The sequence below is a fragment of the Monopterus albus genome, unplaced genomic scaffold (assembly GCF_001952655.1).
Source record: "Monopterus albus unplaced genomic scaffold, M_albus_1.0 scaffold123.1, whole genome shotgun sequence".
NCBI lineage: Eukaryota > Metazoa > Chordata > Actinopteri > Synbranchiformes > Synbranchidae > Monopterus > Monopterus albus.
This window is the reverse complement of record NW_018128003.1, coordinates 215378-239859: the sequence shown is the minus strand read 5'-3', so window position 1 is coordinate 239859 and position 24482 is coordinate 215378. Positions and strand designations below refer to the sequence as shown.

The following is a 24482-nucleotide window of genomic DNA, read 5'->3' as shown; positions in this document are numbered from 1 at the left end:
ATGTGCTTCAGCTACAGAGTACCTGAGCTAAATAAGATAACTTTAATCAATAAAGAGAGTAATCCCTTATCTGAGTAACGTAGTCAGGGGGTGCCTCAAACTGAGCAATTGTTAAAGAGGGATAATGTCTACAATAGCTTTGAAATAATTTCACAAGGGTGCCCAGTTTTCATCACGCTATCCTATCTCTCTGATATTACAATCAATTAGTTTCAGATAGCAGCAGTGCAGTTGGCACACACAATCAATCACTCCCTGTCAATGACAAATCGTCACCCCTCTAGTCGGTCTCCATATCCAGGCAACAGACCACCCTAACAGTGGAGAGATGATCACCAAGTCTAATGGACTTAGTCATAATTATATAAATCTGCTCATGTACCAGCTGCAAAAGATAATTGCAACAGTTTGAAAAGGTGCAGAGACTCCAGACAGAGATATGGCCTTCCCTGTTTGCTAACCTTTTAAGTGTATACTGTAGGAGGGCACTGACTGTAGCAATCTGAGTGGTGGTTAGCACAGCTGTTGCCGTCCTGATGAACAGGTTGGCAGCTCAGGGAGAGTATGGCCAGAGTGACCTTGACCATATGTCCACCGATAGAAAGAACACTGCGGAGAAAGCAGTAAATGAAGTGCTTTTTCTCTTGCTTTGATTATCTTTACAAGCACAATTATCTGACACAACTGAGGCATATGTTGAAATCAACACAAACACAAACTGAGTGAAATGAGCTTCATTTGCAGGTTGTCTGGACTCAGCCTCAGGAATGTCTTAAAGAGCTGAGACAAGTAGAATCAGGTAGGGGTGGCAATGCTGTAAGTTTGCAGCAGAAGAAGCCGTTTAAGGTGGTTCAGCATCAGATCACCATAGGAGTTTTCTCCATTATAGGAACCTACCGAAATGTGTCACGCAGAGTAACGCAGATTTTGCATTTATTTCCACTATTGTAAATGTCCACGTCTTAACACCTCAAGCATTAACATTACAAGCACTGTGTGTAAACACACAGCTGGCTGCGTGTGTGAGAGAGGAGCAGCCCCTCTCTCCTCTAAACAGAGACCGACAGAGAGAATATATGGGGGCGACAGTGGCGCAGTGGGTACAGTAGTCGTCTCCCAACCTGAAGGTTCGAAACTCGGTGCCTGCAGTCCATGTGTTGGGGGGTCCCTGGGCAAGACACTGAAGCCCCCGTTGCCCCTGATGGTTAGAGCCATTGGCTGAGTTGGCACCGCAGATGGCTGCCATCAGTTCTGTACCGGAAACAAATTCCTTGGGTGTAACATACTTGGCCAATAAAGGTTATTATCCTTATTCTTAAACAGTGGGAAAACAAAGCAGGATGGTCCACCTCAACCCCAGAGGCTATTCTTGGTGATAGTTAAGTAAGGCAAGTATGAGGTATACCGCTGGTTGGGTTCTAGTATAGTGGAAACGCAGCATGTGTTCTTGCCACCTCCCTGTAGTGGTATTCCAGGCTCGCCCAACAAGGAGGACACTCCAGGATAGCCCTGGAACATGCTGGGTGGATTACATATCCAATCTAGCCTGGGAACCACATGGGATACTCCTGGATCTTATGGAAGCATAAAAAAGTAGCTGGTGTCTCTTAGCTAATTATGAGGCTGTTAGAGAGTGACTGCAGCAGAGCAGTCTGCAGCACCCACATCCAATGCAAACACCTCATTATCCTACAGACCCCAACCAACCATATCAAAACCCTCTTAATTAGCAGTCAGAAATGACTGGTGAAAATAAACACTTAATTTCCAATGGCTCTTTTTGAGCAATTAGTGCCAAATTCCCTTTCATCCTCAATGAGCTGAACCAATAATAGATTTCATTACAGAATGCTCTCTGTCACCTTCTCTATCAGATGCTGGTGGAAGGGGGTGAGTTCTGCTGTCTAACAACTCACTCTTTATTTTGAAAACAGGTTTTTGTACTGTATCATCTTCCTGGCTTTGGATAAAAAAAAAAAAAAACCTGTGATCACTGATTTATCACCAAACATGAAGATAGCTTTAAAACGTTACTAAGAGAAACAGTCATGTCAGCACTGTCTACACTTTTGCCCTGTGTTCAACATCAGTGCTGTAAATCTGTACTTTGTCCAGTATGCTAAGATTTTATTAATAAAAGCAGCTCAAGGCTCTGTTTCATTGACTGCACTCCAATAAATTAAACATACTTGTCTAGACCTGAATTTCTCAAGCATTTATCCTTCCAGCTTAATTTCATACTTACTCATACAAATCTGCAATACAAAGGAGATGCACTGCATAAATTTAAAAAAAGATGACAATTTAGTATATCATGCTGCTGACAGATGAAAACCAACATCTTAGCAGGGAATATATCAACCTCATTTTTAGATTTGCTGCATTAGATTCTTCAGATTATTGAATTGCCCGACTATAATTTGGAAGGATCTTAGGCCTTGACTCTTGTTTCTTTGTAGTTCTCTGAAAATGTTACAGATTTGACTGAAACCCTTGGAAGAGGTCAGCCTGTGCCCAGTGATGACAAGATTTGGAAGTTCCATCATCAGGGACTTCACAGTCAGATAGTAAAATAAAAAGATCATAGCCCACACAACTACAGCATTGTCTTCATCAGGTAGTCTACATCAGGAATACCTGATGACAAAATGTCACCGGCGTGGCAGCTTGGCATGAATAAACATAATTTTTGGAGCATCAAATCAGTGTTGTGAGCTATAATCTTTTTATTTTACTAGTATTCCACCTTGGCCTACACACCTGATGCAAAGACTTTTCGGGGAGGTGTATGTACTTTTCACAATGTATTTACCTCATAGCCAGCTGCCATAGAGTATCAATCACCCACTTTTTCACATGAAATCAAGTTTTTAAAGAGGGAAATGGAAAGCAAGAATTGCCTAGTTTTTAGTGTATTTTGTAGTAATTTAGTGCTATTAAAGCATGAATCTGGTGCTGCCATGAACAGTCCTTCAGTATAATTACATTCTTTTGGGAACCAAGTAACTTTGATTAAACCAAACAACTTCTGATACACAGACACACAATAGCATTTTGTCACAAGAAAGAACCCCACTCCCCGCTTTTACTGATGGTTCAGTGTTGGTGGGGTATTCTAAGAAGCTCTGAAAATGTTAAGTTCCATTTGGATGTCATCCTCCATTCAGATATAAAACATACAAATCACATAAAATGCTTAAAAACTTATTACTTAACAACTGAACAGTTTACAACAGTGCTGGAAAGGCACAGATCAAATGGACCCGTCTGTACTTGTCTGTAGCTGGACAATTTATAACACTAAAGATCCAATCTCATGGAATCATAGTTCAGTGAATAACAATTGACTAGAAATTGGCAGGTTTCTGACACAAGCAGAGTTTGCCATTCTGCTCCATCAAACGTTGAGCCTGCATTCACCACAATGCGATACATCCCTGATTCTCCTCCAACACTTGCTGCTTTCCCATGTAGGTTCATGATTGCTACTCAATAAACATTAATATATGGAGCAGGGGACGTGTGAGAGAGTAAATCTACAAAGAGAACAAAATCCAATTACCTCCTAGTAGCGCGAGTATCACATATAGGATCGTGAACTCGCACAGGCTAGGTAATTGTCAGGGGACAATGAATCTTTCTGCATGGAAGCCTGAGGTAATTCTCCAACAGCGGGAGTCCATGTGCATGTACATCACTGCTGTCAATTTATTTAAGTCAGCTGATGTCCATTAAGGGTGAAGGTGAATGGTGAGTACTGGCTCAGTCTAGTACAGCCTCTCTTCCCAGGAGAGCGCCCAAGCATCTGGCCTAATATGGTCTCCGACTGATGATGCCGCCACGTATGCGGCTGCAAGTGAGACCTCTAATGAAATCTAGATGTGTCACTATTGATAACTCATTGAGCACACAAAGGGCAAAAACTCACTCAGTGACTGGTATTGTGGGTTGGTTACTGTAGCAACAACAACAGTTTGAATGGGATTTTAGAAATATTGAGCTTCATGCTGAATCCAAATGCTACTGTTGTCCTTTAGCTGTTCAGTATGTCACTCAGCATCCAGAGAAAGAGGGGCTCGGTAGTCTGGAAAATTAGAACACAGCAGCTGGAACTATGGTTGTATCAGTTAATATTCATGTTCTACACAATCCCAAGTGACTAATTTAACACACCTGATCAAATCAATAATTTACACAGGGACCATAGCGGACAGGAAGGAAATGAGAAAAAGAACTAAACCTTGGTCAGTCTGATCCTTGGCACCTTTAACAGCGGGTGTAAAGCCCAGCAGACTTAACAGGGACCGAACACCAACATGCATACTGGGACCAAATTTCAGCTGCTCCCAGTTGGAAGCCCCACTTATTGTAAATGTAAACCCAAAGGAAGTCACCCACCCACAGCATTTGAGAATACCTCTTGTTTTGTTACTTTAGCCTTAAACACCCTGCAAACACACTGCTGAATGTAACAGAAAAGATGTCAGTCAGCTGAGCCAGAGTTGACTGCAGCAGAGCAGGAAAAATTCAGGCCCCTGGCACTTAAAATTAAAGATAACCATATGTTCACACAAATACAAAACTAGTTGGCTGTATCAAGCCTTCGGTCAATCTGGGGGTGTGCTGTATTCAGCACATAGTTTAAACACTGACCGGACAGTTGTTTTCTGACATATCCACCGTACTATGTACTGTTATGTATGTCAATGATTTGTTTCCACATGTCATTCTTATTTTTTATGTCCCAGTACCTTGTCAAAGATTTGTCATAAAGAACTGATAATCTGGTAACTGTGGTAATAACCTTTTCCTCCATTTAGTTTAACATTCCTTCACATAGAAGAGCAGAGGAGTATAGAAGTCTGTGCTTCACCTTGTGCTGGAATCAAAATGATCATGGTGTTGCACACATGCCTCAGAGGATATACTGTATGTGCTCTGAATCAACACAGACTATTTAGCCTGCACAGTGTTGTTGCCTGGTGCCTCCGTCCAAGTCTATTATAACTGCTCATTGCCACAGTCAAGTGAAAACCTTGTATCTCCCAAATATCAGCTCATCCAGAACTACAGTAATAAAAGAGGCCACGGTTTCAGACACTGACACTTGAGACACACTGTTTCTGATACAATGTTGAAATGGTTCGTACACTCAAAGAGTTGTCAATATTTTCAACCTAGAGAGAACCATGTAATCCTACACCTCCAGCCAAAAGTGGAAATCAGAAGAACTAGAGCTATGAGGTTTGCATACAGCAGCAGCAGCATTACATCAACATCATGTGGGTGGAAAATGCAGAGCAAAGAAATGAGTTGCTGTATGAACTACTCCATCAATCTTAGTGCATTCTGCTTAAGTAATCCTACACAACCACAACGCATCAAACAAGATGCTTTGTGGCTGCTTCAGTGACTCTTCAGGCTTTGAATCAATCCAGTTATGACACCTGGATTAGTTTGCTTGATGAAAGTCACACTAGGTCACAATAATTTATGCGATTATTTTAAAAGTCCTCTATGACAAAATAAAGCATTCTTGCTGCTGTATTGAGACCAAAAGTTCTGGATTGTCAGAGCGTTGGAAAATCATTTATATGTACCAAAAAACATCTCTAACAGCATCAAAGTTCAGTAGAAACTGTTTAGTTTTGTATATTCATCGCCCATGCATCCACCTATCCAGCCTCAGTCAACATTCAAACTCTACATTCAAAGACTGCTACACGCCAGAGCATTCGCTCTGCCATCACATAACACAGAGCAGACAGGTACATCCAGAGGGTGAAGAGGATCAGTCATTAACTCACCCTTTTCTGGTCCTCCAAGCCGTGCAGCACAGGTTTCCTTCTCGGGTGCTGTTGTGGACTAGCCTCTGCTCCTGCTTCCATCTTCCCATAAGTGAGTGAGTACTCAGGATATCCCACAGCTAAATATCCAGCCTTTACAGCAGGCCTTTTTGGGAATGAAGGGAAATACCTGCTCAAAGTATTTCAGTCCCCTTCCCACTTGGTTTCCAGTTGCGGTGCATGAATGTCTATCCAAAAATAGGAAAAACTGCGTGTCCATCAACTTTACTTTATGAAAAAGATGCTGCCCAATCTCTGTGGGGATCTGACCTCAGCCACACTATGTGCGTCAGTCATATCGTTTCTTGATGTTTTCTCTTTGCACTTCCTGGTCCCAAGCGACTGGCCTGAGGTGAGCATCAGGGCAGAGAAACGGAACCAGCGATAACCAGGACAGGTCTCTCTCCCAAAAGCATCACAGCTGCTAAGGAATTCTGATCTTAAAGGAGAATAAGATCACCATAATCCTCTCTACTGCCTGACATTTAATTTGTCTACCACTGGAAGGGATGTGAGCAGGCTTCAGTTTCTATGCAGCAAAATGAGACTTCGGTTTTCCGGACAGCACAGCAACATTAAAAAAAAGGCAACAAAAAATGTACAGAAAAAGCATATGTGTAAAATCTGGTGTCACTCACAGTTCTGAGGTCAAGTGTGGTATCCAGTGAACAGATGCTTATATTAAAAAAGAAAGCAGAGTTAAATTGAAGCATTAAAGCAGAGGCTGTGGTGTCAAAATACTTGAGACACAGTATACTATTATACAGACAACCTTCATACAACAGACAAACCATATCTGGTGAGAAACATGTCTGAATCATCTCCTCTTGAATTGCAAGTTATTTAAAAGATGAAACTCTTTGTTACTGTAAACAAATCAAATGATAATAGTCCAATAGTCCATCTATCAACACTTTGAGTTCCCCAGCGTATTTGTTCCTACTTAACACATAAGTCTTTTAAGATGGGTCATAATATGTATAGTTTTATCTTTTAAAAAGGGCTGGGCAATTTCCTTAAACAGTTGGGCTCTGCAGTTTTGAGGAGATCTTGTGCATTTTGTGACTATTTTCAGCTGCGGATTAGGCTAAAACACATTTAATGTTCTTACTATATGATGGGGTATGGATTGACTCAAAACAAAAACTCAGGTACATGACTCCCAGTGAAACTTTCTGGTCCACTGATGTGTTTGTAATACGTTTTGAATGACAGCTACAGTCTACGGCAGGGAGGAATAAGATACAGTCTAATATACTGTAAGCTATAATCATGTTAGACACGGAACACTCGTGGTTTTTTTGTTTTTGTTTTGTTTTTTTGTTTGTTTTTTTTTGTTTGTTTGTTTTGTTTTGCTTTAGTCTTTTTATGGGATTTGTTGACACTGAGAAAAATCTAGAATATCACCCGACTTAGGCTATTCTTTAAATGCTGCGAGGTACCATTTATACATATTGCATTTAAAAAAACATTTCCGAAAGAAACTGCTTTACAAAGCGCCATCTAATTGCTGCAGGTGAGGGCTTTTCACTATTGACGCTATGAAAAACACTTCTTAAAACACACTAACTTTTTTGTAGGTCATAGACTTGCTATCGTGCTATGCAGTTCTGAGAAGCTGCAGTAAATGTGGATTTTTAGCCCACGTCTGAGAACCAACACTAACTCAAGAGTTACAATCTGGAACAAATTGCTGAACGAAGGTCTGAGCTACTGCAGCATCCCTGCAGGAGCGTCTGTGAGCCCTCATAGGATGCCTGGCAGCCTGGCTACTACTCTGAGCTTTCTGGAAATTGTTCGTAATTGCCTAAATTAAAGTACCAAAAACAAATTACGAAGAGAAACAAATACTCGAAATGATGCTCACCCAGCACTTATCGTTTTCTTTCCTTCTCGCGGAGACGGCCCCTGCCTCGTGAGTAGCGGTGGCCGCTCTTCAGGCTGCAAGCGGTGCAGCCAGCTGGTGCATTCACGTCCTGTCGGAGAAAGCGCACACATGTCAAGTCTAATAACGTTGCAACTTCAGGTTCTCTTGGGTTTTCTTTGCAGAAAAAAACTCTCTTTTTAATATTGCTTACAAGCCTTTTTACAATATTGCATTTAACGTTTTTATTGTTATCACTTAACTTTAAGGTTATTGTTTATTTGATCGCGTTTAGTGTTTCTAGACAGCTTATTTCCTCTACTGGCTGTTTCAGCCCTCTGTATTTTGTAATGTCATTTGTGACTTGGCTGACCTCTCTATCTGTACCTGTGTTATTAGTACAATAACTGTTATAGCTAATAGCGTTAAAAAAAAGGTTAATGCCCTATTTGTAGACCACAATCATTACCAAAATCGAAGCAAATATATTGTTTATTGTTATCCACTGAGTGTTTTTCTGATACCCATGGGTTCATTTTTTGTCAACCTCTATAACTTGCAGGAGCCTATACCTACTTACCCAATGTGAGTGGGTGGTCTATTTTCTCAGTGGTACCTGAAGGCAGCACAGTTTCCCACTCGCTTTCTCTCTCCCATCCGTAACATTACGTCACTGGCTGCTTCAGGCTCCGCTGTTCTCTCCCAACATCCTTGAAGGCGCTCGTCGATTTCCATGGCGACTCCTGGTAAGCAGAGCTTTACCGCCACCTAGTGCCGAAACACAGACATGTCAATGATAAGAAGTGGAGCCACTACAACCGTATTCTGTTGTGGGCCCATTTACTACCATTTTAATTGAGTATTTTCATTGTATAATATTTTCTACTTCTACTCACTACAGTTCACAAGCACAATTTGTCCTTTTCCCACAACATTTATTGGACAACTGTAGTTAGCCTACTGGTTACTTTGCAGATGTATAAATAGTATAGTTTATTCTTTATTGATTGAAAATAACATACTAAACAGTAGTATATAAGTTAATTAAGATTAGCTCCCAATTGCTGTTGAGCTCCCGATGACCCTGAGCAGTTGACACATTGTCTGCTCAGCAGGGACGACCCAAGTCTTTATGGGGCCCTAAGCAAAATTTGTCCTCTAAATGTCCTCTGTTGTGGCATTACTTTTTTGCTTTCCCACATAATCTAACAAACAAACTGTGCTTGCATCAAAATGCAGTTAATGGCCATTACAGTGCACATATGCATAAATAAGCTCTCTTGGGTTCATATTTCATGCACTCCTGTGTCTTATGATTATACTGTAAATTTTTATATTAATCTGGTTCTGAAAAGTAGTAACTAACATTATAAAATAAATGTAGTAGAGTAAAAAGTAAAAAAAATATAAAAATATTTGCCTCTAAAATGTAGTGAAGTCAAAGCAAGAAGTAGCACAAAACCAAAAATACTCTAGTAAAGTATTGATACCTCAAAATTGTACTTAAGTACAGTACTTGAGTGAATGTACTAAGTTACTTCTCACCACTGCAAACTGGGTGTGTGTGTTTTATCCTCCACTACATCACTGGTTAGCAGGATAAAGGCGCCCTCTTGTGTTGTGCACGAGTTTTCAGATTTTACTTTTAACCTGTGTATGTTTGCTGCAGGAAGACATGAAAAAACCTCACTGAGCCTTTGGCAGCTTCAAACAACATCAGCACAGAGAAACTGAAACATCTGTAGCATCAAAGTGCAGCAACATTGATGCTGTGTTCAGATCGTGTGTGAAAGGTGGTAGATAAAGTTTCCAGGATACAAATATTATTCACATCAGCTTTCAGCTGTGAATGAAATCCTGGGATGAAGACGGACTTGGAAAAAAACTGCTTTTATTATGAAAACTGTTTCTTCACACATTACATTAGTCAAGTCTGTTAAATGACTCATTTAGTTACTACATGTCAGTGTAATGACAGATTTCTTTAGATGTTTACAAAGTCACACGAACAAAATATCTGTGATAAAGGAAAGTCTGGTGATTTCTCTGGAGGAGACCAACAATACAAAATACAACAGTGCAGATATTCAACCAACATTTAGAGCACAGGGAAGTTTACATGTGCATATGCAGAAATGCCAGTTTGGGCTTTAAGCAACAAACTTGGAAAAATATTAAGTTTAGCTTTACAATAAAGATTTTAACGCAGTACATTTGAAATAACTTCAGCCTATTTGAGTTTACAGAACTCAGCAGTGTCTCAGTGGCTGAGTGAATGTGGTCTGGACTCTGCGGAGGAGAGTCATAGTTTCAGAGACGCTGTAGGAGGATAGCATACCTGCTCTGTGATCCAGATACACTCCAAGTCTGGAGGGCCGAGGACCTGAAATGGGAGTTTTAATGCTGTTGTACAAAAAAAAATTATAGCTGTTTTGGTGATAATCTAATGCCCAAGATCTGTCTTTGCCTCCAAATGCACTTTCATTCAGCCACTCTGTTCTGCTGATGTTCTTGCATGCAACTGCTGCAATAACTCCTGTCCCGTTCCACTCCACCTCCCAGTAACAACATCCAGTCAGACTCTCTCCACTCAGGACCTGAAAATATATAGTGAATCTGTCTCTCTGTCTAAAATAAGACAGTTGTTGACTCATTAATGCTGTTTTTCTTGTTCCCTCAGATAATAACAGATATGCGTTTGCTGGATTTGGATCCAGTATGTTTTCATGTGAATCTTTTAAGATTCCAGCTCTGGTCCTGAGCTCTGCTGATGATCCTCTTCAGTCAGTGACAGTGACATGTTTGTCCACATGTCCCTCGGAATGTCCTGTAGTTGATCTCTGACCTCTAACACAGCTGCTGTCACATCCTCAAACTAGCTCAGAGGATGGATATCGATGTTGGATGAGTGTGTAGATTGAGTGGTGACAGTGAGGGGTAGTTGTATAGAAACCATGTGTGATGCTCTGTGTGTGAGAGACCAGCATATTTCCTCTTCCGCTCACTGATCTCCTGATCCAGCTTCTCTTACTTCACTTCTCGACTCACCCCAGTTTCCTGCTGGGATCTGATCTGCTGCTTCACATCAGAGCATCTTTTCTCCATCAGACAGATCAGCTCAGTGAAGATCTGCTCACTGTCCTCCGCTGCTTTATCAGCAGAGCAACTGATAGCCTCCAGCTACTGCTGAAGCACTTTTACATCTTTCTCCCTGGCCTGGATTTGTCGTCGACTCCCCTCAAGCTTCCTCTGCCTCTCAGTCCTTTCTGCTGCAACTAAGATTGTGTCATGGTGTTTATGTTCATCCACAGAGCAGGGATAAGATACACTGTGGATCACTGCGGCAGAACTTCTCCCTCAACTTACTGTGACTAGATCAGATGTTCTCCTGGAGCTTCTTGGAGGGTTCGTCCAGCTTTTGTTTCTGTAGTGGAGCTGCATCATAGTGAGGCTGGAGGTGTTTCATACAGTAAAAGGCTGGACAGACCAGACAGAACCTGAGGGCTTTCGGTTTCCTCCCAGTGCAATGTTGCAAGCCATATTTTCAGGTCCAGCAGAGCAGTGATCAGCAGGAGCAGCTCAGAGTCCTCCTTCATTTCCACCACTAAAACTGCTAACATGGTGCTTTTCACCAGGACGGGCCTTGGTATGAAGATCTGCCTGCAGTGAAGTTGGCTGTGGGTTTTCTCCTCATCCTTTTCATTCCAGAAGCTTTTACTACAGTTCATGCAGTAGCTGTGTCCACAGGGAAGTCACTGGATCCTTCAGTAGATCCAGAAAAATGGAGCAAGAGAAGTCTTCCTGGTTCAGTTGAACTCCTTTTGGCACCATTTCGCCTCTCAGTGGTAATGGCTGAGTTCCGCTTTCTGACAAGTTAAACTAGATTGAGCTCTGTTTTACACAACATGTTTCTGCAGTGAATGGGGCCTGTCAGCTCTTGCACTTCACCACATCATCTTCAAACTGTACATCTGAAGGGGAGGGAACTGGGAAATATATGGACAGAGTGGAGCTGCGGCATCTGAGAGAAGAGGGGAGCTCTGAGGGACACACTGTGTGATTAACCTTTTTGTTACAGTAGTAGAAAGACTCGTCAACCCATTGTTAAATTCTGCTTGGGATCTTTGCCATTGGACATGGCTTTTCAAAGTTACCTCTTTTGTTCTTAAATTTGGTTTATTTAAGTTTAATGAGAACAATGGAAATTCAGTAGATGAAAAATGATAATGATAATCACTTTTACTGGCCAAGCATGTTATTCTCACAAGGAACCTGTCTCCCACACAGAACCACGGCAGCCATCTGCTGCACCAGCTCTCACACACACACACACACAGATGGTGGCACTGTCCCTGCAGGGCGCTGGCCTGGCCTTCGGGAGCAACTTGGGGTTCAGTGCCTTGCTCAAGGACACACTGACATGTGGACTGGGGAAAATGGGAATAGAACCACCAACCTTACGGTTAGGGAATGACCACTCTAAGAACCTCTTAAAATAATATTTTTGATTTTTAAATGTCATCCATTACTTATTTTTGAAGAATATACACTTCAAAATATAAATGTTTATATTACTTTGATACATTTAAACAATCTAATCAATGTTTCTTTGAAACATTCCTCCAGACATGAACGCAACAGATCATTTGCCTGTGAACTTAAGATGACATGTTTATTGGCCAGTCTTGAAAAATTGTTTTCAATTTTTATTTTGCTAACAATGCATATTTCTTATGATTCAGCAAGCCTTTGGACTCACTCACACAACTTAATGAAACGTATCTAACTGGCAGTTATGTTTACAATTCATAGAAACCTTTTTCTTTTCGCCGCTCATTTTTGCATTGCATAACTTAGTTAACTGAATTCTTTTTCACCATTTCTTGCAGACCAAGTGAGCAATTGATAGTATTAAAAGGAAATCGCAAGTTTAACAGCTAAAACTTTGATGAACCTTGTTTATTTTATTTCTTTTTGGATGTAATCTCAGAAGTAAATTTACCAGCATGACCCCAAAGCCACATTTTATTTCTCTCATTGTGTAAAGTTCATTTTGCAAAATAAATCTCATCTCACTGCAGTTTTAGACAAACATTATATTCAATTGGATTCAATATGCTCAGCCATTTTGGCACATTCCACATTTGTGCTTGTGACATATAAAACATTTTTTACTTGGATTTTTAAAAATCATTCAATCTTTATGCTTTGCATTTCTTTTTCTGGTCCTTATTAACCTTAAGGATACACCGTTTTGCATTTCACCGCCCACTTCCCTGTTTAAATCTTGGAACATTTTTTGTTATGTTGGTGTGAGGATCAAACTATTCTTAGCAACACATTTGACCAAATTAATATGACAAATTGTTTGAATGTGCCAATTTCAAAGTGACCCCTCTTCTTCACATAAAGTATGACCGAGTGGAAATCAAATGCTTTATAACTATGAGTCTTGTGCCACATTTGAATACAAGAAATCTTTACAAAAATAACTCAGTATAACACATCTTTATGATAAACTTTAGTAATTTACCTAAAACTGTGATGTATTTTCCCCCGTTAATGAAGACAATTCATGTTTCTGTGATAACAAGAATGTTTATTAGTTGATGTCCAAGTCAGGCTGGAAAATACATATAACTGTCCTGTGTATGGCTCCTGTGTGTCAGCTTTCACCTGCAGAGGAAAGTACATGTTAAATCGTACCTGGGAGGGAGCTAAAAAGCAAGTTTTTTACAAGAAGATGAAAGCACTAAATTACCACTTTTCCAGATTAAAAGAGCAAGGCTTTAAAATGAAGAGTGGCACAGAGACTGCAGTGTGTTCTTTGTTCCATAAAGGGCTGGAAACTCCCACCTGGTTGGATTTAACTAACGCTTCTGTATTATTTTAATTAAGCACAGTAAACTGTCAGGTTCCTCTGTGCATAAATCAGCCTCCTAATGTTTTCAAAACCTTTCCAGTTGTGCAATGCTGAGAGTCAAATCTAGAAAGTGTAAGAAGCCAAACAATTCAGTGTTTCTCACCTTGCATTAGAGTCCGAGTTCAGGAATAACTCAACATATCTTTCTCCTGAAAAACAGTGATGGTTCAAATGCTGAGTCATATTCACACTGCAATATATATATATATATTTATTGCAACATATTCATACAATGGCACCAATTTAATAGCTATAACAGAAAAAAGAGTGGGTGTTATAGAAACTAATGACCCAGAGATGATCTGCTGACAGTAAATATTCAGAGATCTACCAATATTTTTCTGGAATGTCAGTTTAATAAAAAAAAACAAAAACAACATACAGCAAGTATATTTATACCTCCACCGGGGCTGCACAAGGTTTCAAATTTGTTATTTAAAGAATAGAAGATGTTATAATCCAAAATAAAACATGCATCAAATGGACACCTGGTGGCAGACCAAACTCATTTTTAAGTCTCATATTGTCAAGATATCAAGATAAAACACAAAATGACTCAGTGATGTTCACTGGGTTTTGATATTTTTATCATGTTGTAGTTCCAGCTATAAGCAAATGTCATCAGCTTTATATGTGCACCCATAATTAAACTGGCTGTCAAACCAACCAACACGCAGGAGAGAAAACCTAACCATGGGCATGTGTACTGACGATGACTACAATTACTACCTCTCTGTGGAAACAAGGAGGCCACAGAAATACTTGCTCAACATCCTGATAAACAGCAAATATCTGACAGTGCACAACCTTCATACTGAGTCCAGCGTCAAGGTCAATGAATGAATGTATGCCTCGGATAAAAATTCCAGTTTTTGAACATCAGCTGGTCCTGAGCACTCTACTCTTTATATGTAGGGTCATTCTGATTATAACATTGTGATTTTTAGTTCTTTAAAGCTGGTTTAAAATTGTTATGGAGCTGTTGTCAGAGAAAGGAACCCATACACCTGCTGAAGTGCTGGTATAAACCTATGAGATCCAAATAGCTTTTATAATGAAACAATGGTGAGATGGCTGTGATTTTCAATGAGAGCATGCAGGTTAATGAGATACTGTTATAATCTGTTGCTGTAATCTCAAAATTTTACCTATGTATACTCACACACAAAATATAAAACAAAAGTTTGTACACAGAACCTAAGCTAAGAAATTCTGACTTTTAAAGACCAGTGGGGGCAGAACATACAGTGGGTACGGAAAGTATTCAGACCCCCTTAAATTTTTCACTCTTTGTTATATTGCAGCCATATGCTAAAATCATTTAAGTTCATTTTTTCCTCATTAATGTACACACAGCACCCCATATTGACAGAAAAACACAGAATTTTTGACATTTTTGCAGATTTATTAAAAAAGAAAAACTGAAATATCACATGGTCATAAGTATTCAGACCCTTTGCTCAGTATTTAGTAGAAGCACCCTTTTGAGCTAATACAGCCATGAGTCTTTTTGGGAATGATGCAACAAGTTTTTCACACCTGCATTTGGGGATCCTCTGCCATTCCTCCTTGCAGATCCTCTCCAGTTCTGTCAGGTTGGATGGTAAACATTGGTGGACAGCCATTTTCAGGTCTCTCCAGAGATGCTCAATTGGGTTTAAGTCAGGGCTCTGGCTGGGCCATTCAAGAACAGTCACAGAGTTGTTGTGAAGCCACTCCTTCGTTATTTTAGCTGTGTGCTTAGGGTCATTGTCTTGTTGGAAGGTGAACCTTCGCCCCAGTCTGAGGTCCTGAGCACTCTGGAGAAGGTTTTCGTCCAGGATATCCCTGTACTTGGCCGCATTCATCCTTCCCTCGAGTGCAACCAGTCATCCTGTCCCTGCAGCTGAAAAACACCCCCATAGCAGGAGGCTGCCACCACCATGCTTCGTTGTTGGGACTGTATTGGACAGGTGATGAGCAGTGCCTGGTTTTCTCCACACATACCGCTTAGAATTAAGGCCAAAAAGTTCTATCTTGGTCTCATCAGACCAGAGAATCTTATTTCTCACCATCTTGGAGTCCTTCAGGTGTTTTTTAGCAAACTCCATGCCCCCGATAGCTCAGTTTGGCCGGATGGCCAGCTCTAGGAAGGGTTCTGGTCGTCCCAAATGTCTTCCATTTAAGGATTATGGAGGCCCCTGTGCTCTTAGGAACCTTAAGTGCAGCAGAATTTTTTTTTGTAACCTTGGCCAGATCTGTGCTTTGCCACAATTCTGTCTCTGAGCTCTTCAGGCAGTTCCTTTGACCTCATGATTCTCATTTGCTCTGACATGCACTGTGAGCTGTAGGGTCTTATATAGACAGGTGTGTGGCTTTTCCTAATCACGTCCAATCAGTATAATCAAACACAGCTGGACTCAAATGAAGGTGTAGAACCATCTCTGGGATGATCAGAAGAAATGGACAGCACCTAAGTTAAATATATGAGTGTCACAGCAAAGGGTCTGAATACTTATGACCATGTGATATTTCAGTTTTTCTTTTTTAATAAATCTGCAAAAATGTCAAAAATTCTGTGTCTTTCTGTCAATATGGGGTGCTGTGTGTACATTGAGGAAAAAAATGAACTTAAATGATTTTAGCATATGGCTGCAATATAACAAAGAGTGAAAAATTTAAGGGGGTCTGAATACTTTCCGTACCCACTGTATAATATGACATTTAAAAGATGAGGATGTCATTTTGACAACTTTTGTGATTAACTACAGAACTCGATTTGCTGTTTGAAGATCGTTTAAATCAAGCTGCTTTTAAAGAAACTAATGATTCAATTTCATTACAGGCTTATAATTATCATGTAAAGGTGTCTTGCATGTCCACTGGGGAGAACCTCACCAGTCACACACCGACATCACTCGCAGCCTGAACATATTCACTTCAGTTGTTTGATACTCATGAAAGTGTGGAAAACTGGAAACATTGCTAAGGACGATGTAGAACAGACATCTAACAGGATGTTAGTTTGAATGAGTCAAACCTCATTTGAAGAGCAGGCCACTGGCGTTAAAACCTCTAACACTCTCACCTATGTGCCGTCTGTCTCTGGACATGGCAGCCACGGCATCCTTGTGGCAGTTGAAGTAAACATCAGCCTCTCCGTTCGGCCTCCCGTCAGGGCTGCAGTCAATCAGGATCTTAGACACGATTAGAGGGGAGAAAAACTGCAGGAGGAAAAAAAACATGTTACAGAGTCGTGTCCAACTGTCCTCTGATTCACACAACCAGCTTCAAGTTCTCAGCCCATTCGTTATCTTAAATTTTACCTTCACAATGTCTTCTCCGGACACCCAGAAAGGAAGACCTCTCATATGGACATAGTGCAGCGGCACAGTGGTGCTCTGAAGGGACGCTGGTGGAGCAGAGGCTACACCATGAGAAACAGTGTTTAGTGGCTAAAGCAGCACATTTGTTCCCACAGAGCAAAAACGACAGTTATCTTTAAAAGTTCTCCTCACTTTACCATTAGCTGATGTTTCATTTGGGCTTTGATTTCTGTATAAAATCATCTGATGAGGTTTTACCACCTGCAACAAATTTTGTTTAATGTATCGAGCAATTTAAATAGTTTACCAGAATTTTATATTTCCAAATTTCAAAAATTTCACCATAAAAAAAAAATTCATCCAGTAATAGAAGGTGAATAGAAAAATAGGGACAAAGTGTAGACGAGAGCTGATTAAGCGCCAATGTCCCTCTAAGAAAGTAACAACAGACTGACTTTATTAATACATTTCTTATCCAATTTTCACTTATGTTGTTTTATTGAGGAAGCAGAAGCCTGAAATCCCCTCACCGGCTCTGGGGTTCGTCTGTCGAGTGGATGTGGTACTGCTCACCGACCAAGGGTCGGTCCAAGGATGAGCTGGACCCGTCGTCATCATCCTCCTCCTTCCCCAAAAAGCATGAATCTCATCACTATTGCTGGGAAACACCTCGATGTATCTGAAAATATTACAAGCAGCACAAACCTGAGCAGCAACTAACAGAGCCGACCGTAAAGACCAGAGATGCTTGTGTGTCTTGAAAAAGCTTGTTGGTTTTTGAACAATAACATCTGTGACCTTCTGTTGGCGAGAAATGAGACACATTTGTGCAGGTTTAGAACCTACCTGGTTCCTATGACCGCTCTGTCTCTCTGCAGAGCTTCATCTGCTGCTGTTTGAGAAAAAAACTGCACAAAGGCCTCCCCAGTAATTCTTCCTCTGTGGTCTGTGATGATGGTGATGCCATTCTCCATTATATCCAGTCCTGCAAAATAAAGGCATATCCTGAGATTAAGTTCCTCATTAAAATATCATTTGCATTTGTTACCTGTTTTTTTAAAGGGATTTTAAGTAACCTTAGAGTGGTAAAAAATAAATAAATAAAAATCTGTTTCTTCTCCCATATCAATTTCAAACAATAAATTACATTTTTTCAAGAGACTTCATCTTGCTGAGAAAAAAAAAAAAACATGATTGAAACGGTTGAACTGTTGAACAGGTGCTACAGCATAGGGCTGGGCGGTATATCGATATATTAACTTGTATCGATATAATTTTAAACGCGGTGTAGAATTACGCAATACCGTTTATACCGCGGTATAAAGTTAAAGGACGAGACAAGAGTCTGTCCTCATCAGGCTCCCTCTCTCTCACTCACACACACCTGCACCCCGCCCACACGCTTCCACTGCGCATGCGGCCCAACCCAACCAAACCAAACACCATGACAGTACTTTAGTCAACGAGAGTTAGGCTCCAACTGTACATATGGACATTTTCTGTAGATTTAAGATAACGTTAATGCCATTGGTTGGCTGCACTGTTTATTTACACTGCACTACTTAGTCACACTCTGAATATTCTATACTTGCACATTGTGTTAGCTCATTCTGTAAATTCATTTTGAAAATAAGAAAAGTAAATGTACAGTATTATTTCACTGCACCTTATTTTATCTCATTAGTTTTGTATCTTATTATGCTGCTTATTTCAGACACTTATGTTATTTGTCATGTCTCATGCTCCATGTTATATGTATGCACCAACTCACGACAACAAATGCCTTATAATGTGAACCCCCTTCCCTTCACTTCTTTGGCAATAAACCTGTTTCTGATTATTCCTTTTAATGTGTAGGGGATGCTGCAATAGGTAGAGGTGTGACCCGCCACATCCTCTCATCAACCATGTCCAAACTCAAACAGGGATTCAAAATGAACTTTGGTATGGCTTTTTAATTGTATTTATTAAGAGAATCTATCAGTTTGATATTCAGTTCTTCTATACAAATAAAGTGAATATTATTGTCATTAGCATATGCACATATTATAAGTTTCTTGACACAGATGTACAGTACATGATGTCGAGCAAAAAAACATAATTTATAAACGGTGTCACAAAGAAGTTACATCCAAATGTGGAAGCACAACAAATCTGTACCACCATTTACAGCAATGCCACAAACTCCAGTAGGAGGAGTACATGAAACTTCAGCATGCTGCAGCCACTACTCCCACAACATCTAAGCCACCAGAATTAAAGTCCTCCTGCCTGCCGTCCACCTCGACACAAAGCCAGCGTGGTGTGACGTACAAAAAAAATAAGTGCGAAGTGGCATGAAATTACAAATGCAGTAGCATACCGTATTGCAAAGGACATGACCCCTATTGCCACAGTGGAGCAAGATGGATTCAAAAAACTACTGAAAGCACTTGACCCTAGGTACCAGTTGCCCTCGCGCAAGTATTTTGCACGAGAGGTGCTGCCAGAAATGTATACGGATGTCCGGAAGACACTTAACGGCCGGCTGGATAACGTGACAAATTTCGGACTAACTACAGATCTGTGGTCAAGTCGGACATGCGAGCCTTACATGAGCATGATGGCACATTTTATTGAAGACTGGGAAATTAAATCAGCGTGTCTCCAAACAAGCTATTTCCTCCGGATCACACTGGAGAACACATTGCAGAGGCCCTGAAGGACGCTCTCTTGTTCTGGAAGCTGGAAGAAAAGCGACTAGTTGCTGTTAACAACGGACAACGGAGCCAACATCGTCAAAGCAGTGGAAATGAATGGGTGGCGGAGGATGCAGTGCTTTGGTCACCGTCTTCATCTGCCTGTTGGTGAGTGGTGGTCTAATGGATTTTTGGCTTGACTGTGTTTATGGGGTGCGCAGCAACATTAAACAACATACACAAATATGGGAGTATATCATAACATTTTGTAGTCTTCTAACAGATTTTCTGGTCACCATTCGTTCTAAAACTGTTAATAAACATTCTTATAATATCACATATGCCTTTTGACTTTGAATTTAACTGAACATTGTGTACAAGGAAATACCGGGATATAAGAGGTATATCGTGACACGTAAAAATTATACCGGGATATGAATTTTGGGCCATATCGCCCAGCCCTACTACAGCAGATCAGCATGCTGAGCAGTGAAAGAATTAAACTTAATTGTCTTGCTGATGCTTTTTTGGTGAAGTATGCCACAAGAATAATTATAGGATTTCAACAATGTGTCACCTTCATAACATTTCTAATTGTGAGGTCAGTGGTACTCCCAGCATAGGCTATTTGACACAAGTGCTGCATGTTCTGTACTCTGAGGTAGCTGCTAAAACTAGCACTGTTTGCTCCTGCAGCGATATGTAGTGTGTGCGGCATTTTTCTTGTTTCTGTGTCATTAAGAAGACATGTTTGTAAGCTGGGAGGAGATTGTGCATACACACACAGAAAACATGCCAAAAATCAGTTTATGAGCGCCATATCGATTTCAGACCATTTAACGCATTCGGTTCAAATCTGTGGTTCTCAACCGGTACAGTCGTAAATCTGATTCTTATCAATTTTATGATTTGTATTGGTTTATCTTTACACCCCTATTTTCCATTTAATAATTCTATGCAGTTCGTCTGTATTTTAACAATAAATGAACTGAATTTTTATAGAGAATTGCAAGAATAAACTTAACAAAAGCAGATGCAGGTGTCTAGGGTAAGTGCAATAATCCAGCAAAACACATTTTGTAAGACAGCATCGTATCAAGTCACACTTCAGGGGAATAACATGCATCCGGTGTTTTCACTAAATCCTGAGGTGCGAGGACTCTGAGGCAGTTTACCTGAAAAAAACTGGATGATGTCGGCCTCAGTGCAGGAGAAGGGGAGGCCTCGCAGCCGCACCACCCCGTTCCCAGCTGGAGCCAGGGCGGCTTTCTTCAGGATGGCTTCAGCGTCGCTGTTTGTCACTTCATACACTGCAAACATAGAAAGAGCATGACATCTGTTTTTAAGATTTAAAGGACAGGACTGTCCCTTGTTTATTGTACAACTAATAACTTTGTCATGTCTGTTATTGCTGATGTCTGCTTTAAGAAGTGCTTTGGTATATTAGAATATGTTGCACTGATTTGTGATTCTTTTTTTTTGTTACTTAAAACAACAAAGAAAAAAACATTATCTAAGATTACATTAGCACAAATTTTTTCTATTTTGTTCCTGCATTTGCAAATTACGGCACAAACATATGTATCATAAACAGCATCAAATCCTTGCATTTGAGAAGCTGAATCCAGCAAAGCTTTGGCTTAATTACTTATTGGGCGATTAATTCTCTGTTGATTAATTGTTGCAGCGCTATTATTAATTATAGCATGAAGTCAAAACTCTTAAATTAATCACATATTTAAGCACTGTTAAGACAGTATTGCTGGACATGGTCATCTACAACAAGGAATGACAAGATCTGAATTTTACATTAATGTAAACATGAAAAGCTTCCATGCAAAACTCATTGAATGGACAGTATCAAGCATTTTAATTATATACATAAAAAAAAAACCACAGAGCCGCTGCTGAGCCACTGACAATCCTGAACTGCCCAAACTCAGCAGGCAAACTGAGACAAACCTTCAACATATCGTGGACCAAGGTACTGCCGGTGCTTCTCCAGAGCTTTGCTGACATCCACCTCATGCTCCATCTCAATGAAGGCTCGTCCTGATGGCCTCCCTAGTCTGTCCAGCGGGAGATGGATCCCCTTCACCCCGTCACGGATCCTACACTCTGAAACACACCACATCAAACCAGGGCAACTGTTTCAGTAGCAGTATGTGTTTTTAAGTATGACAACAATATCTACATGAACAGTTTATCAGCAAATATTCCCACACTTTTTGTATTAAATATTCCAGTCAGTATGAACATTTTAAGTAGTTTTACTGGATGGCAGAGGGCAGACAGACTTTAACAGTACAGTACCACTGTGCATGTGCCACTAAAACATTTGACTTAAAACAATATTTATGTTAATGACTTGGTGATGAAAGAGTTAAGACAAAGTTATGATGTGAGGTGAGATATTTAACAGTTCAACAATAAAGTTTACTACAGTGTGATAAACACAATAATTAAATACTAAGCACTGACATACAAGAAAAACATTGTTCAGTATAGAGTGCAGACGGGATTATAAAAAAAATACCTGAAACTAGCCATATCAGTTGGGTTTTACACCTGGAGAGAAAGCCTCACCTGAGAAGAACTGCAAGACATCCTGAGCTGAGCAAGACCACGGGAGACCTTTCACCTGCACAATGTACACCTCCTTCTTCTCTGTTTCTGAATCAGACTGATAAGCTGGAAGCGGTGGGTATTCATCATCATAAGGCGCTCCTGACTGGGAGATAACGTGTGAAATATGACCATTGAAAATATATTTTGTAAGGAGGTTTGTGCAATAATTCATTATTTTTGTGTATCATGTCTCAATGTTCTGTATTGTCAACAAGCTTAGATATGGAAATATAGTGGATCACAGTTTCATGTGAAATGCAATAATTATGTTTACACGAATGTGTCGTATTATAAATATTTGACAACATTACAGAATAAATTGCATCTTTTTGGTTAAACATTAAAACACCATCATGGCCAGATAAACTAATTACAGGACAAGACAGCAGATGCTGTTAATCACCACCTGGTTGACATGGTTGACCGTGGCTTTCGTATAGACAGACTTTGTAACACTGGCTTCTAGAAGAAGTTGATTTTAAAATTATTTGTCTATTAGAACACAAAGTGTACAGTTTACTGGATCATCCTCTTCCCTCCTCCCTGTATCAAAGGCATGCCACAGAGTTCCATATTGGGATAATTGAAAGAATGAAGTCATTGTTTCTCTCTCTCTCGCTACACACACATATAACTTATCAAATGCCTTATTTAATTTTTATTTTTTATATGCAATTATACATTGTTCACCCCCCTCAGTAGTACAGGCATTTGAATTCCTACAGTCTGCTTTCAATGCTGTCTGGTATCACTGACCTCAACTCAAGTTGGTACTAAATGCTGATAAATCCAAATTTGTTACTTTCAAATGGTAAGAAGTTTACATTGAATTTTCCTAAGATCACAGATGCACAAGGGATTGAAATACAAAAGGTCACAACATATAAGTATTATTATTATTAATCAGAACTTGTCATTCAGTCCACACACTGAAAACCTTGCCCCTAAGCTCTACGTTTCATTGTAGTTCCTCCGTGCCTCTATTGGTTGTTTTACATATTTTTGTAAACATTTTGTCTTTCTTTCAGTGGCTTTGTACATATTTGTAGTTGTTTTGCATCTATTCTTTCGGGAGGAACTGACAGACAGAGGAGCGCAGCTCTCTGAGGTCAGTTCCTAAGACTTTCACAAATAAGCTTTTAATACTGTGTCTGGAGGCTGCAGTTTCACACTTCTTCTCAGGGTTCTAACTTAGTAGAATGTGAGCACGCTGACACAAAACACACATTTTAAGATCCAGTGTGCCTTCTACCCGAAGACCTCACTATCTCTGATGTCCGTCCAGAATATTCTGGGGCTTCTTGTAGTAGTTCTGCAGCTTCTTGACTGACTTTAAAACAGAGAGGACAATAGTCTCTTCTCTGGTCTAACAGCCCCAGGGACCAGCTCAGTAATCCATCCATGATAAGATATACACATAGACCACACATTCACCCCTATAAAAAAAAAGTCAGTGAACCCACAGAGAGCTCTTCACTAACCTTTGTACAGAAACCGCACTGACTGGATGTCACTATTGACGAAAGCTCACGACACACTACCCTGGCCGTGGATGTCCACATTCGGTGTTGAATGAACCCACACCTGACTGACGGCGCAGCACTTTTCATTGTCATACCTGCTGGTAACGTTAGCTGTTTGACTGCGACACACCGCTGAATCAGGCACAACAAAAACTTGCTGTTAAAAGACATTTTAGCCAAACCGAACCGGAAGTCTTATTATTGCTAGCTATCGAACAGCAGTGTTCTGGACAGAAATAGGTCGATATCTGAGTTTAAAGTCCGTTAGCTCCGTCAGCCACTAGCTTAAAATAAAGCTCAGGAGCTTAGCTGACTGACTCACGTGGGCCAAGGACAGCGCTCAAGAGTTTACTAAGGTAGCAGCAGTACGTCCGGGTTGACTTTTCAGAATAAAAGTTTGAACACCGTTAATAAGGTAACTATTATAACGTCGGCTGGGTTAGAAGAAGGATTCGGACACCAAAACTGCCTTTTGTGCTCAGGGGAGGCGCTCTTTCATTACACACATAGCCAGGACATACACAGCAGACAGCGTCGTCGTCATCAGCAACAAAACACACCGAACACACTACAGTATATATATATATGTATATGTATATATATATATATGTAATAAGAAATGTTAATATTTTGTCGGCTGGTGTGTGTTGTAGGCCCTTTTGCTGTTCGAATCCGATGTTGAAGGAATTTTTTTTAATAAAAAATAGCAACATTT

General features: G+C 40.2%; 2 protein-coding genes and 1 pseudogene across 2 annotated transcripts in view; all 3 read right to left on the bottom strand.

Annotated features, from left to right (window-relative positions):
* Positions 1 to 7809, bottom strand: part of nav2a (neuron navigator 2a) — a 192786-nt gene extending 184977 nt beyond the window's left edge. The window contains exons 1-2 of the mRNA XM_020612326.1: positions 7714 to 7809; positions 5808 to 6521 (exon numbers count right to left, since the gene is read on the bottom strand). Of these exons, the coding sequence (XP_020467982.1) occupies positions 5808 to 5888 (81 nt within the window). The 5' untranslated portion in view covers positions 5889 to 6521; positions 7714 to 7809. The remainder of the gene's footprint in view (positions 1 to 5807; positions 6522 to 7713) is intronic.
* On the bottom strand, positions 7721 to 11541 carry LOC109967015 (E3 ubiquitin/ISG15 ligase TRIM25-like; annotated as a pseudogene).
* A 1747-nt stretch (positions 11542 to 13288) lies between these two features.
* grsf1 (G-rich RNA sequence binding factor 1) lies at positions 13289 to 24327 on the bottom strand. Its single transcript, XM_020612340.1, has 10 exons — positions 23726 to 24327; positions 22203 to 22347; positions 21579 to 21734; positions 20792 to 20926; positions 17785 to 17923; positions 17469 to 17617; positions 16939 to 17039; positions 16701 to 16836; positions 13737 to 13782; positions 13289 to 13386 (listed from the first exon to the last, which is right to left on the bottom strand). Exons 1-10 carry the CDS (start codon positions 23936 to 23938, stop codon positions 13383 to 13385), a joined length of 1224 nt encoding a protein of 407 aa, XP_020467996.1. The 5' UTR covers positions 23939 to 24327; the 3' UTR covers positions 13289 to 13382.
* Positions 24328 to 24482: the final 155 nt, after the last annotated feature.